At 43.4% G+C, this 12,449-nt stretch overlaps 1 protein-coding gene across 1 annotated transcript in view; it reads left to right on the top strand.

Moving 5' to 3' along the window:
* Positions 1-3,466: 3,466 nt before the first annotated feature.
* Positions 3,467-12,449, top strand: part of ENG (endoglin) — a 33,303-nt gene continuing 24,320 nt past the window's right edge. Inside the window, exons 1-2 of the mRNA XM_087914595.1 lie at positions 3,467-4,088; positions 11,666-11,829. Coding sequence (XP_087770721.1) covers positions 4,031-4,088; positions 11,666-11,829 — 222 coding nt within the window. The 5' untranslated portion in view covers positions 3,467-4,030. The remainder of the gene's footprint in view (positions 4,089-11,665; positions 11,830-12,449) is intronic.

Raw genomic sequence — 12,449 nt, 5'->3', positions numbered from 1 at the left:
TTCCAAGGAGCCACAGCGATAAACAGGAACGGAGAAGCCGGGGCTGTGATGGAGAGATTCCTCCCTGCTGACATCTGGAAGGCTGCCGTGGGACACGGCACGTGGCTGGAATGTCGGGGCAGGAGGATGTGACACCCCCCCCCCCTTCCTCACACGCGTACATCCTTCTGCCCCCCCCCGCCCCATTCCACAAGGATGCCTCTCTGTCTGGGCCGAAGCATCCCCCGGGTCAGGACTAGAATAATAACAGAGTCGGAAGGGTCCTTGGAGGTCATCTAGTCCAACCCCCCCTGCCCACGTAGGAGGCGCTACACCGTTTTTGAGAGATGGCAGTCCAGTCTCTTCTTGAAAGCCTCCAGGGATGAAGCTCCCACAATTTCCGAAGGCAACTTCTGTTCCACGGGTTGATCGCTCTCCCTGTCGGAAAAATTTATCCTTATTTCTAAATTGAATCTCCCCCAATCAGTTTTTTTTAATTTATATTTATTTATATTTTATTTATACACGCACATACATTCTTACTCTGTCTCTCTCTCTCTCTCTCTGTCTCTGTCTCTCTCTCATCTCTCAATACATAGATATAGATAGATAGATAGATGATAGATAGATAGATAGATAGATAGATAGATAGATAGATAGATGATAGATAGATATAGATAGATAGATGATAGATAGATATAGATAGATATAGTTATAGTCAGATGGATACAGTAGATAGATGATAGAATATGTATGTATGTATGTATAAAATCTATTGCATCTACTGTATCCATCTGACTATCAATATCTATATATCAATATCATCTACCTCTATCTATCCATCTATATCTACATACTATGTCTCTATTCATTCATCTATCTATCCTATCTATCTCTATCTATCTTTATCTATCATCTATCTATCTATCTATCTATCTATCTATCTATCTATCTATCTATCTCTATCTATCTATCTTTATATCTATCTATCTATCTATCTATCTATCTATCTCTATCTATCTATCTATCTATCTATCTATCTATCTATCTATCTATTTCTGTCTATCTATCCTATTTATCTATCTCTATCCCTATCTATCTGTATCTATTCACTAGATAGAGATAGATAGATGATAGATAGATAGATAGATAGATAGATAGATAGATAGATAGATAGATATGATAGATCAATGGATGGATGGATGGATAGATGGATAAGTAAGGCTGGACAGTCACTTGTCTGAAATGGTATAGGTTATATATAGGTAAGTAGGTAGGTAGATAAATGATGGATGGAAGGATGGATAGATAGATGATAGAAAGATAGAAATAGAGGATGGAGATAGTTATAAGATGATATAGATAGATGATAAATGAAAGAGACGTATAGAGGAAAGAAATATAGATAGCTAGATAGACACACAGGGAAGATGCCGTATATAGATATATAGATGATTATCAATATATGAGAGAGAGAGAGAGAGAGAGAGAGATTAAAGTTGCTAATCACAATACAGAGGATCATGCCAAACTAAACCCATTTGAGACTCGCTCTGAATTCTTAAGAGCCCCTGGTGCCGGAGCAGTCTATCTTTCTCCCAGCCTGCCCTCCTGCCCTCCTCCTCCCTGCCTCTTTTTCTTCTCCGCTGGCCACCGGCCGAGCTGGGGGAGGAAAGAGGGAGGGAGCTGGAGTTTTGCGAACCCCATCCCATCAGAGAAGTCCCCGGTGCCCCGTTCAAGAACTCCAAACCCCAGGGAGGAAATTTGTGTGTGTGCCTGTGTTGTTTTTCCTGGGGAAAAAAAACAAAACAAGGAGGTATCCAGGAAATTCTTGCGGGGGGCAAGGAAGGTTGGATTTGGGTTTTGGGAGGGTTATTTGCCAAGTTCCAGGAAGGGACGGAAAAAAATGCAAAAGGAATGTTTTTTAGGCTGCTTTGTTTTCCAGGTTTTGCTCCAAAGCAATGGCAAATCGAACATAATTCTCCTATTTTCAATGGCCGCGAAGCAAAAAGGTGGTTTCCATTCAGATCCCATGAAAAAGGAATTTCCACCCCTCAAAGTTGTGATGATACAAGGGAGTCCTCAACTTACAACGGTTTGAAGCGTCCATGGTGCTGAAAGAAAGAGACCTCCGACCGTTTTTCGCACTTAACGCCCACAATCAAAGTTCAGACGCTCATATTTATGACGTTGGAACGCCCCGTTTTCTAATGAGCAAAAGTCAGTGGGGGAAAAAAAAGCCACATTCACTTAAATTACCGTGTGACCAACTTTAACGCCTGCCATGGTTTGCTTAACGATGGGGGATGAGGCAGGTCGTAAATGGGGCAAAACGGACCTGTCCCGCTCAGCAGCGCAAATTTGGGGCTCACAGAAGTCGAGGGCTACCTGTAGAGGAGAGAGACAGGGAAGAAGTTCCATATTCTTAGCATTGTTGGGAAGGGGGGTGGGGAAACCCAGAGGTCATTTAGTCCAGCCGGGTGGAATTTTCCAAACAGAGGCCAAAGGAATGTTGGACGGTTTACAGATGGTGATCATTTCCTGTTTGAACAGTGCCAGAAAACTCAGATATATTACTTCTGGCAGGAGACTGTTTGCTGTCCAAAAGTTCCTACTCTCCATAATCCTATTTTAAATCCATTTTAACATAAAATTAAAATTCAAATCCTGTTCATTTTAAAGAGCCATCTGCAGCGTTTGGAGACGTTCTTATTTCTAATCTTTCCTCTCTTCTCCTTGGCCCAGCTTTTAAACAAAACAGGAGCCTGCTAGCGAATTAATCCTGCAACATAACCCACCCACCCACAAAATGGTAGAACATGCTATAAAATAGTGGCTGGCACAAAATGAAGTGGCTAGACCTCGTGAAGTTGGGGACAGGAGATGGTGAGAACGGGGGCTGAACGGAAACTCCTCTAGTGCAAGAATACCAAAACTACCAGCCCAAAACAGCCCTAGAACCTTCCCACTGTAAAACGAAGGGGGTGACACGAAATGAAGGGGCTAGTCCTCACGAAGTTCAGGATTGGAAGTTGTGAGAATGGGGTCTGGAGAAAGAGTCACCTTAAGAGTGAAGATGGAAAGCATCTGGTGCTACGTCCCTTGCGCTTTGCCTTGTCGTCCGCCCCGCGCAAAATTCCTACGTTGTCTTTAGTCAACTTCCACATGAATCTCAGCAGCCCAAAAAAAGAAAAAGAAAGAAAATCAAATTAAATTAAATTAAAAAGAGATTGCACGAATTGATGGAAAGAGTGCAAGAGTGCAAAAAATAATAATAATAATTCTGGCATAAAACAGACCCGGCGTTTCAGTTTACATCCTACACTTTCCTGCCCAGGTGAGCCCCGAAAAATGAGTTTTAAAATGTCTCCCCCCCCCACAAAAAAAACCAGAATAAAGTTTGTTCCTAAAAACTGACCCACCCCTTGACCTCCGAATGGAGAAGTTGAGCTATTTCCCTGTCGAAAATCACGTCTTTATTCTCCGGTCAGAGTTTTTTTTCACTGTCAAGCTTAGGAATTTGTCTTCTTTTTTGGCATATCCTTTGAAGCTGGTCTCTTTTCTCTCTCTCTCTCTTTCTCTTTAAAAAAAAAGTGAGAGAGAGTTAAAGAAAAGGGAAAAAGAATTGCATTTCCTCTCACTGCTTTGGCAGCGAAAAAAACCCCTTGGCAGGCTTTCCAAAGAGGGAGTTGATTTCCTGCTCCGGCGGCGTAATCATTAGAGCGGAGCCCAGCCTGGACATTTCGGCACTCGGAGCTTGGAGGACGAAGAAGGAGGCTCTCTTGTCTGGCTGGGTCCAAACCTGTGGAACTTCGGCCTGGTGGCTTTCGTGTCCTCGCTCGCCCGGGCTCCATCACCCTCTGGTCTTCCTGAAAGGGACTGAGGCTGGATTGGAGAAGAGCAGAACTGAACCGTCTGTGCGTCTCACGTCCCGTTGCACAACGACCCACTCCGGCGAAGTCCGGTTTCTCCAGCCCTTTGCCTCTGGACACGGGCTAAGGGGCCACCAAGAGGAGAAGAGACGGGCACTGACCGTTCGGATCGTGGGAAGATGGACCTGTGGTACTTCGCCGTGCTGCTTCTGATCTCGGGCTCTTCAGCCGCAACAAGTAAGCACGATTATCGCTTGAGTCTCCGTCGGAAAAGGGAGATGTTAAAATTGGAAAAAAAATTTTTGGAGGGTGGTGATATGTCCAAGTGGGGGAAGGCATCCTCCTCTCCAAATTCAGGAGAAGGAATCTGGGAGGTCGGAGCTGATCAAGGCCCGTCAATGACTGCTTGGGGGGAAGGAGGGGGGTTGGACTAGATGACCTACAAGGTCCCTTCCAACTCTGTTAATCGAATCTAATGAGATCATCAAGGATGGTTGTAGGCTCTCCTAAAATGGATCAGGAAGCAAATGTAACATGTCTCCCTGAAATGTTTTGGCAATTGTGACTTTAAATAGCTGTCCGTTTGGAAGGTGCGTTTATATTAACTCGGCCATTTCAGGCTACCAGCCTTACTAAGTGTGGCTATGTCATTTTAGATTAGATTAGATTAACAGAGTTGGAAAGGACCTTATAGGTCATCTAGTCCAAGCTCCGTGCCCAGGCAAGAAACCCTACACCATTTCTGACAGAGGGCAGTCCAGTCTCTTCTTGAAAGCTTCCAGGGATGAAGTTCCCACAACTTCTGAACTCCATTGGTTGATTGTTCTGTCAGAAAATGTTTCCTTATTTCCAGGTTGAATCTTTCCTTGTTCAGTTTCCATCCATTATTTCTTGTCTGGCCCTGAGGCGCTTTAGAAAATAGCTGGACCCCTTCCTCCTCCTCTGGGGCAGCCCCTCCAATATTGGAAGACTGCTACCCATATCTCCCCTGGTCCTTCTCTTCGCTAGACTAGCCAGGCCCAGTTCCTGCAACCGTTCTTCATATGTTTAAGCCTCCAGTCTCCTCATCATCCTGGTTGCTCTTCTCTGCCCTCTTTCTAGAGTCTCAACCTCTTTTTTGATAAGTGTGTTTAGGGGAAGTTTAATGGAAGACTTGGCAATCTTGACTTTGTCCAAGGTGAGAAGATGGAAGGAGACATCTGGGCGGGGGCGATGGGCTTGCAATCTCTTTGAGGGCGGGAGGTTGATCTGGGCTTCTTCACCCCAGTTCTGAGGTCTGTCTTCAAGAAGGGTGAACCGTACGGCAAGGAGTTTAAAAATCTCTTCCTGTTTCTCTCCAATCGAGACATGAGATCCTAGTCAATCTTAAACTTCCTTCAAGTTGTTTCCTGTCTTCTCAGCTTTGCTGATTTCAACAGGCTTTGCTCCAGAGAAGGTCTCAAAATATCTTCCCCTCCTTGAAAAGTGTTGAGCTAGAGTAGGTGAGTGGTGGAAGAGACCGAGGCAGAATTGGGTTCACGAGTACAATCTAGCTTTGAATCGAGATTAGTTGAGCATGTTTCTCCACAACTTCAAGTTTCTTCCTTGATTAGTTACCATCCATTGCTTCTTGTCTTGCCTTCTAGTGCTTTGGAAAATAAGTTGATCCCTTCCTCTTTGTGTCAATTCCTCAAATACTGGACTTCTGCTATCATGTCCCCGCTAGTCCTTTTCTCTAGACTGGCCATACTCAGTTTCTGCAAACGTTTTTCATGTGTTTTTCTCCCCAGGCCCTTAATTATCTTAGTTGCTCTTCGTTAAACTTTTTTCCAAAGTCTCAACGTCTTGTTTGTAAGCCAGTGACCAAAATTGGATGCAGTATTCCAGGTATGGCCTTACTAAGGCTTTACAAAGCAGTGCTTCACGTGGCCAATATGCTGGCTAGGGGATTCTGGGAGTTGAAGTCCACCCAGCTTAAAGTGGTCCAAGACGAGAAATCCCAGTTGAAGGACTTTGAAGTTTGAAGTTGAAGGTTGAGGGACTCTAGTTGAAGTCATGGTTTCCAGCCCTCAGCTCTGCTCCGGGTAGAAAAATCAATTCCAGCTTCTTTTACAATTATTCCGTGATCCAAAAACTGAGGAATGTTCTTAGCTAACATGAGTGAAAGTATACACTCACTCACTCACAAATAAGCCTAAAATATTACGTCCAACCAATTGGTTCTATCATGCTGTCACGTTGAGTGACAAAGAGCAAAGATTCTATGGCACCACAAATCTCATTTTCCAAATAAAAGCCTTGGACCTTTGTTTTTGCACACTCAAGCTGTGGGCAACTGTAAGAAGGAGCGACAAATTGAGTGTCACAATTTGGTTTGCTAAAACCAAACTCAAGCACAACTCACCTGCCCCATGAGTTCAAGTTTCTCTTCCTTTCTCAATGAAATCAATCCAAAATCAAACTCTCTGGCTTAAGTAGCTCGAAAAGATGCCTTTTTTTTTTCTCAGATGGGGATCTAAGAAACTCTGCACATGTGCTGGAGCGCTCTTGTCTTTGGCCTTTCTATTCCTGCTTTGTTGGCTGATTGCTAAAGAAGGAGTTGTATTTATGTCACTGAGGTTTATACATTTATTCCATGTTTAACCCTTGTTTCTAGTCAAGGTAGCTGAGCTTTAAAATAAATGCCCAGATTAAAATAGATTAAAAATAAATTTTAAAATTTGTAGTACTGAAGTTGTTTTTAACCTACAGTGTATGTGTTATGAATTCACTTCCCTATGTAGCTATTTAGACATAAGATAGGTATAATGATTTATTAATACCTGGTTATTAGATGATCCCTCCTTGATTAAAGGCAGTCTACCTTTAAATACCTTCTCTAACATAGAAGCCAAATCCCACCTTGATCCAATCATCCTTCAACTGACTATCTCTAAGCTTCATAAATTATTCTTTTATATCCAGAAAGAAATGTCTCAACATATTAAGGGATGTTTTCCTGTGATACCGAGTGATTTTTACATGCTGGTTTTATGTGATACATTTTTTTTTAAAAAAAGGATTATTTTATGCAGTCAAGCTGGTTTCTTGTTGGTTTTTGATTGCAATTCTGGCTTGATGTGAAATGGGACTAACTTGTCAGATTTTTAAGAGTGTGCCTGCATTATTTGAAATATTCCTTTCAATTTTAGAAATGTTTATTTTACGGACAGAGGAAAAATATTTTCAAGCCATTCTTCTTCGTAAAAACAAACACAAAATTAAGCGGTTTGGGGATCCGGTAAAACCACATTGGGCAAAGCAGGATTTAAAACACGCTCCACGCGGCTCGAAATCGGAAAAAGGAACAATTTTACAGGGGGCCAATTAAACCCAAATTTGCTTAGTTGATCTTCCGAAGGTGATAGCGCTGAATTACCTCTTCTAGTAGCGCTACTCAATTTCTCTCAGTTGAATATCTTAATTTGGAGAGGGGTTTACCTGGAAATTAGGATGTTAAAAGACCATGAGGGAAAAGTGTACAATTTCTTTCCTCCTCAAAGAAAATGTCGGAAGGCAGCTTGCTACGAGGAGGGAGGAAACATTTGGAAATGTGAAAAAATTTCACACTCCCTTTAAGGTAGGCTAACAACAACCTTGTAAGGTAGGACACAGTTTTCCCCACATGATGTCTGAGTTGCTTGAGGCTGAGAAAATCCAAAAGAGGAACTTCTGTAGCTGACGATGTAATTCAATTGGGAATGAAACTGCTAAATTCTCTATTTTTGCCCACTCACCATCAAAAAAAAATGAGGAAAAGAAATTGAAAACGTGACTCTAACATTTTTTTGGAGACTGGATGAAATCCAGCTGTTTGGAGAGCGCAGATGGGAACTTGGGGAGGGGTGAAACCTAATTCTCATGGGAAATATCATTTAAAATGATTGGGAGGGAGGCAGAGAGATGGAGGAGGAGGAGGAGGAGGAGGAGGAGGAGGAGGAGGAGGAGGAGGAGGAGGAGAAGAAGAAGAAGAAGAAGAAGAAGAAGAAGAAGAAGAAGAAGAAGAAGAAGAAGAAGAAGAAGAAGAAGAAGAAGAAGAAGAAGAAGAAGAAGAAGAAGAAGAAGAAGAAGAAGAAGAAGAAGAAGAAGAAGAATTCAAAATTGCTGCTTTGTTTCCCCCCCTCTCTAACACATTGTTCACATTCCAATCTCCAAATCTGGAGGAGAGGAAGAAAGTGAAAGAAAGAGAAATAGCTTAAAAGCCATGCTTTGTAAGAATGCAGAATTAAGTCTTCCAGGAAGAAGTTCGGTGCAAAAAATGCAAGGAGTCATCTGTTTTTACTCCCATCCCCAACGACGTGTTGGGTTGTTTGGCGTATTGGTGGAAGAAACGCTTGTGAGATTGTCAGAAAAAAGATTGGAACGCGGCTCATATTTGCAGAACAAGCTTTCAGGAGGGTGGGACAAAGAGAATCACACAAGCAAAACTCTTCATGGAGAAATAAAGATTAGGGGATAAAAATGGGAGGTGTCTGGCTTAGTGGGAAGTCTTGCAAAAAGAATGTTGAATCCCAGGAATTGGGAGCCAGTGGCACCAAGGCAGCTGCGAACGAGGTCGATGCAATTTTGGTGGCACTAACAGAAATACACCATATCTTTCTCTCTTCTCTGTCTCTCTTCTCTTCTTTCTCTCTCTTTCTCCGTGCTTGTTTGTGTATAATTTATATATAAAACTTATAATAAAGAAGGGATCCGAAGCTTCAGCTTAGTACAGTAGATGGACAGATGGATAGACAGACACAAAGATTAGATAAGATGGATGGATAATAGAAATATAATTTGGGTGGATGGATAAAGGATGGCTCGATGGATAAGAGATATAATTTAGATGAACGGATGGATGGATGGATGAACAAATGAATGGATGGATGGATATCAAAGATATAATATGGATGGATGGATAACAGAAATATAATTTGGATAGGTGGATAACGGATGGATCGATGGATAATAGATATAATTTAGATGAATGGATGGGTAATAGAAATATAATATGGATGGATGGATGGTAGAGATATAGATGGATGGATAATAGAGTTATAATTCTCATGGATGGATAATAGATATATAATTTGGATGGATGGAGTGAATGGATGAAAGAGAAAAAGCGATGTTGACGGATGAATGAAAGGATCTGACTTAGAACATTTCCAAACCAAGAAGGGGAAAAAAAAACTTTCTTTCCTGACTGTCCTTTTTGTGCCTTAACATTTTCAAGGCATCACCAGCCTCCTCTTCCCCAATGATCCCCGATGATCCCGTTGTCATTCTGGGGTCACGGTTATCATTCCACATCAAGATCAGAGCGATGTCCCAAAACACCAGCCCCCGTGTCACCACGGCCGGCCCTGTTGACCTGGAGTGGGCTCCAGGGGTCCAATGGGTAGCCTCTGTTGAAAAAGACCGAGGATTGGAAGTGTTGCTCAGCCAGCAAGCTTTGCCTGGTGTGCACCTCCAACTCAACCGGAGGTTTCGAGAGGCGGCTTTCTCTGGCCACCACAAACCACGCCCTGGTCCAGAGGTAGTGGGTCTCCTACCAGTGGTAACCTCTCCTTCCTCGCCCCCTTGTTCAACCTCCCTGTGGCGAGGTCAGAAGGTGCCACCCAGGGCAGAATCCAGTCTCCGTTGGCTTTGCTCCTGTCGCCAGGCTGATCTAATCTCACGGCTTTTTCTCTGAGCTCAGCTCACACAGAGCTCTTTGGCGCCTGGGGAATAACATAAACAGAATCCTGTGTAGCCACGAGGTTGGGTCTTTCTTTACTTATTTTTCCCTTCGGTGTCTTGTCCCCATCGGTTATTTTTCTAGAAGGGCTCCGAGAGGGGAAGGGTGACGGCAGGCTGCAGAGGCCAGATAAGTCTCCTGTTTGTCTTCCTCTGATGCTGTTGGGCTGGGGTGGCCCAGGTTGGTCCTGGGAGGAAATTCAGGACAATGGAGGAGTGGATGACGGCGGGTCAGGCGAGGCAGGGAAGGGAGCTCAGTCGCCCGGCGTGAACATGGATTCATCCATCTCCGTTTAGGAAAGATTTTAGCCCGACAAGCTTGGTTCGGTTCTTTAGAACAGATCACAGATCATCAGAGTTGGAAGGGACCTTCTAGGTCATCCAATCCAACCCCTCAACCAAACAGGAGATCCTACACCATTTCTGACAGGTGGCAGTCCGGTCTCTTCTTGAAAGCCTCCAGTGATGAAGCTCCCACAACTTCTGAAGGCAACTTCTGTTCCATTGGTTGATTGCTTTCACTGTCAGGAAATTCCTCCTTATTTCCAGGTTGAATCGCTCTCCTTGATCAGTTTCCATCCATTGTTCCTTGTCTGGCCTTCAGGTGCTTTAGAAAATAGCTTGACTCCCTCATCCTCTCTGTGGCAGCCCCTCAAATATTGGAAGGCTGGTTCTTCTCTACCTCAGTCCTGCTCAATGTCACAAAATCTGATTGACCAAGAGCAGCTCCTTCCTCCCACCCATCCACCTTGGCTCCTTTCCCCCCCATCCTTCGGTTTTAGTTCCAATCTGTATTTTTGCTGTGATTTTATTCGTTTGTTACTGCTATTTGTGGTTTTATGTTGATGTTGTCCATCGCCCAAAGTCAACTTGCAGTGAGATAGGCAGCAAACAAGTTGAATGAATGAATGAAGGAGCAAATAGGTTAGTAGGAAAGTAAGAAGAAGGAAGGAAGGAAGGAAGGAAGGAAGGAAGGAAGGAAGGAAGAAGGAAGGAAGGAAAGGTAAAGACAAAGAAGAGAAAGAGAGAGAAAAGAAAGAAAGAAAGAAAGAAAGAAAGAAAGAAAGAAAGAAAGAAAGAAAGAAAGAAAGAAAGAAAGAAGTAACCAAGAGAAAGTGGGAAAGAAATAAAGAGAAAGGAAAGAAGAAAGAAAAAAAGGGAGGGAGGGAGGAAGAGGGATGGACGGAGGAGAGGGAGGGAGAGAAAGAGTGAGAGGGAAGGAAGGAGTTAGGAAAGGAAGGAAAGAGATAAGAAAGAGAAAGAAAGGAAGAAAGAGAAAGGGAAGGGAAGGGAAGAAAAAAATAGAGGGAGGGACGGAGGAAAAAGGAGGGAAGGAGGGAAGAGGGGAGGAGAGTGAGAGGGAAGGAAAGAAAGAATTCAGAAAGAAAGAAAGAAAGAAAGAAAGAAAGAAAGAAAGAAAGAAAGAAAGAAAGAAAGAACCAAGAGAAAGTGGGAAAGAAATAGAGAAAGGAAAGAAGAAAGAAAAAAGGGAGGAAGAAAGAAAGAAAGAAAGAAAGAAAGAAAGAAAGAAAGAAAGAAAGAGGGATGGAGGGAGGAGAGGGAGGAGAGGGAGGGAAAGAAAGAGTGAGAGGGAAGGAAGGAGTTAGGAAAGGAAGGAAAGAGATAAGAGAAAGAAAGAAAGAAAGAAAGAAAGAAAGAAAGAAAGAAAGAAAGAAAGGAAAGGGAAGAAAAAATAGAGGGAGTGAGGGAGGAAAAGGGAGGGAAGGAGGGAAGGGGGGAAGAGTGAGAGGGAAGGAAAGAGTTCAGAAAGAGAGAGAGAGAGAGAGAGAGAGAGAGAGAAAGATAAGAAAGAAAGAAAGAAAGAAAGAAAGAAAGAAAGAAAGAAAGAAAGAAAGAAAGAAAGAAAGAAAGGATTCCCAACTGGCCTCTTTCTTCCCCAACTCTTAAGTCCAATTTCATGGAACTAAAATCAGAATGAATTCATTGCCTTCCTTTTAAAAAGCCAAAGGAAATTAGGAAGCAACGGATGAATTCAATGTATTGACTGATGGCTCCCTGTGCGTCCAATAACATAACAATTGATCAACTTAGTGATGAGATGCTTACCTTCCCAGGTGCGTTTAATTCCTTGGGGTGTGTCCCGGAGCCCATCAGCAGAGACCAGGCAGTCAGGGTCTTCTACACAACCAGTGTGGTGCCCGCCGGTTGCGAGGCCCACGGTCCGATCGATCCTGACCTGGAGGTCCATGTTCTGAATCTGAGATACAGCCGATCCCAGGTGAGTAAATGATCTGGCAACTCTCCCCCCGCGGGGTCTTATTTCAAACCCCATCCACCCCCACTCAAACTGGTTTATCGGTCATCCCCACTTTCAAGATTGCTTTCAATGGGCCTTCTGAAATGACAGAGTCCTCGTTTAGCAATCGCAATCGGTCATTGAATAAAGCGGGTGCAAATTAAACAGCAACTGTGCTTATGTTCTTATCTCATCCCAGTTCATATGCCTATTTGAATTGGGGTGAGAGGAGGAGGAGGAGGAGGAGGAAGAGGAGGAGGAAGAGGAGGAGGAGGAGGAGGAGGAGGAGGAGGAGGAGGAGGAAGAAGAAGAAGAAGAAGAAGAAGAAGAAGAAGAAGAAGAAGAAGAAGAAGAAGAAGAAGAAGAAGAAGAAGAAGAAGAAGAAGAAGAAGAAGAAGAAGAAGAAGAAGAAGAAGAAGAAGAAGAAAAATATTTGAGGGGTGCTCTCTGACCCTAGCTGTTTTCTTGAAGACATTCCATGACCCAACTAGGGAACATCATCAGTGCTAGAAGAGAGTAGGGTATGTGGAGTGGTAGAGGAGGAGGAGGAGGAGGAGGAGGAGGAGGAGGAGAAGGAGGAGGAGGAGGAGGAGGAGGAGGAA

Source organism: Pseudonaja textilis, chromosome 17 (assembly GCF_049901715.1).
Source record: "Pseudonaja textilis isolate UNSWEBS1 chromosome 17, rPseTex1.2, whole genome shotgun sequence".
Classification (NCBI taxonomy): Eukaryota; Metazoa; Chordata; class Lepidosauria; order Squamata; family Elapidae; genus Pseudonaja; species Pseudonaja textilis.
Note: the sequence above shows the minus strand (reverse complement) of the source record. Positions and strands in the feature narration are given on the sequence as shown.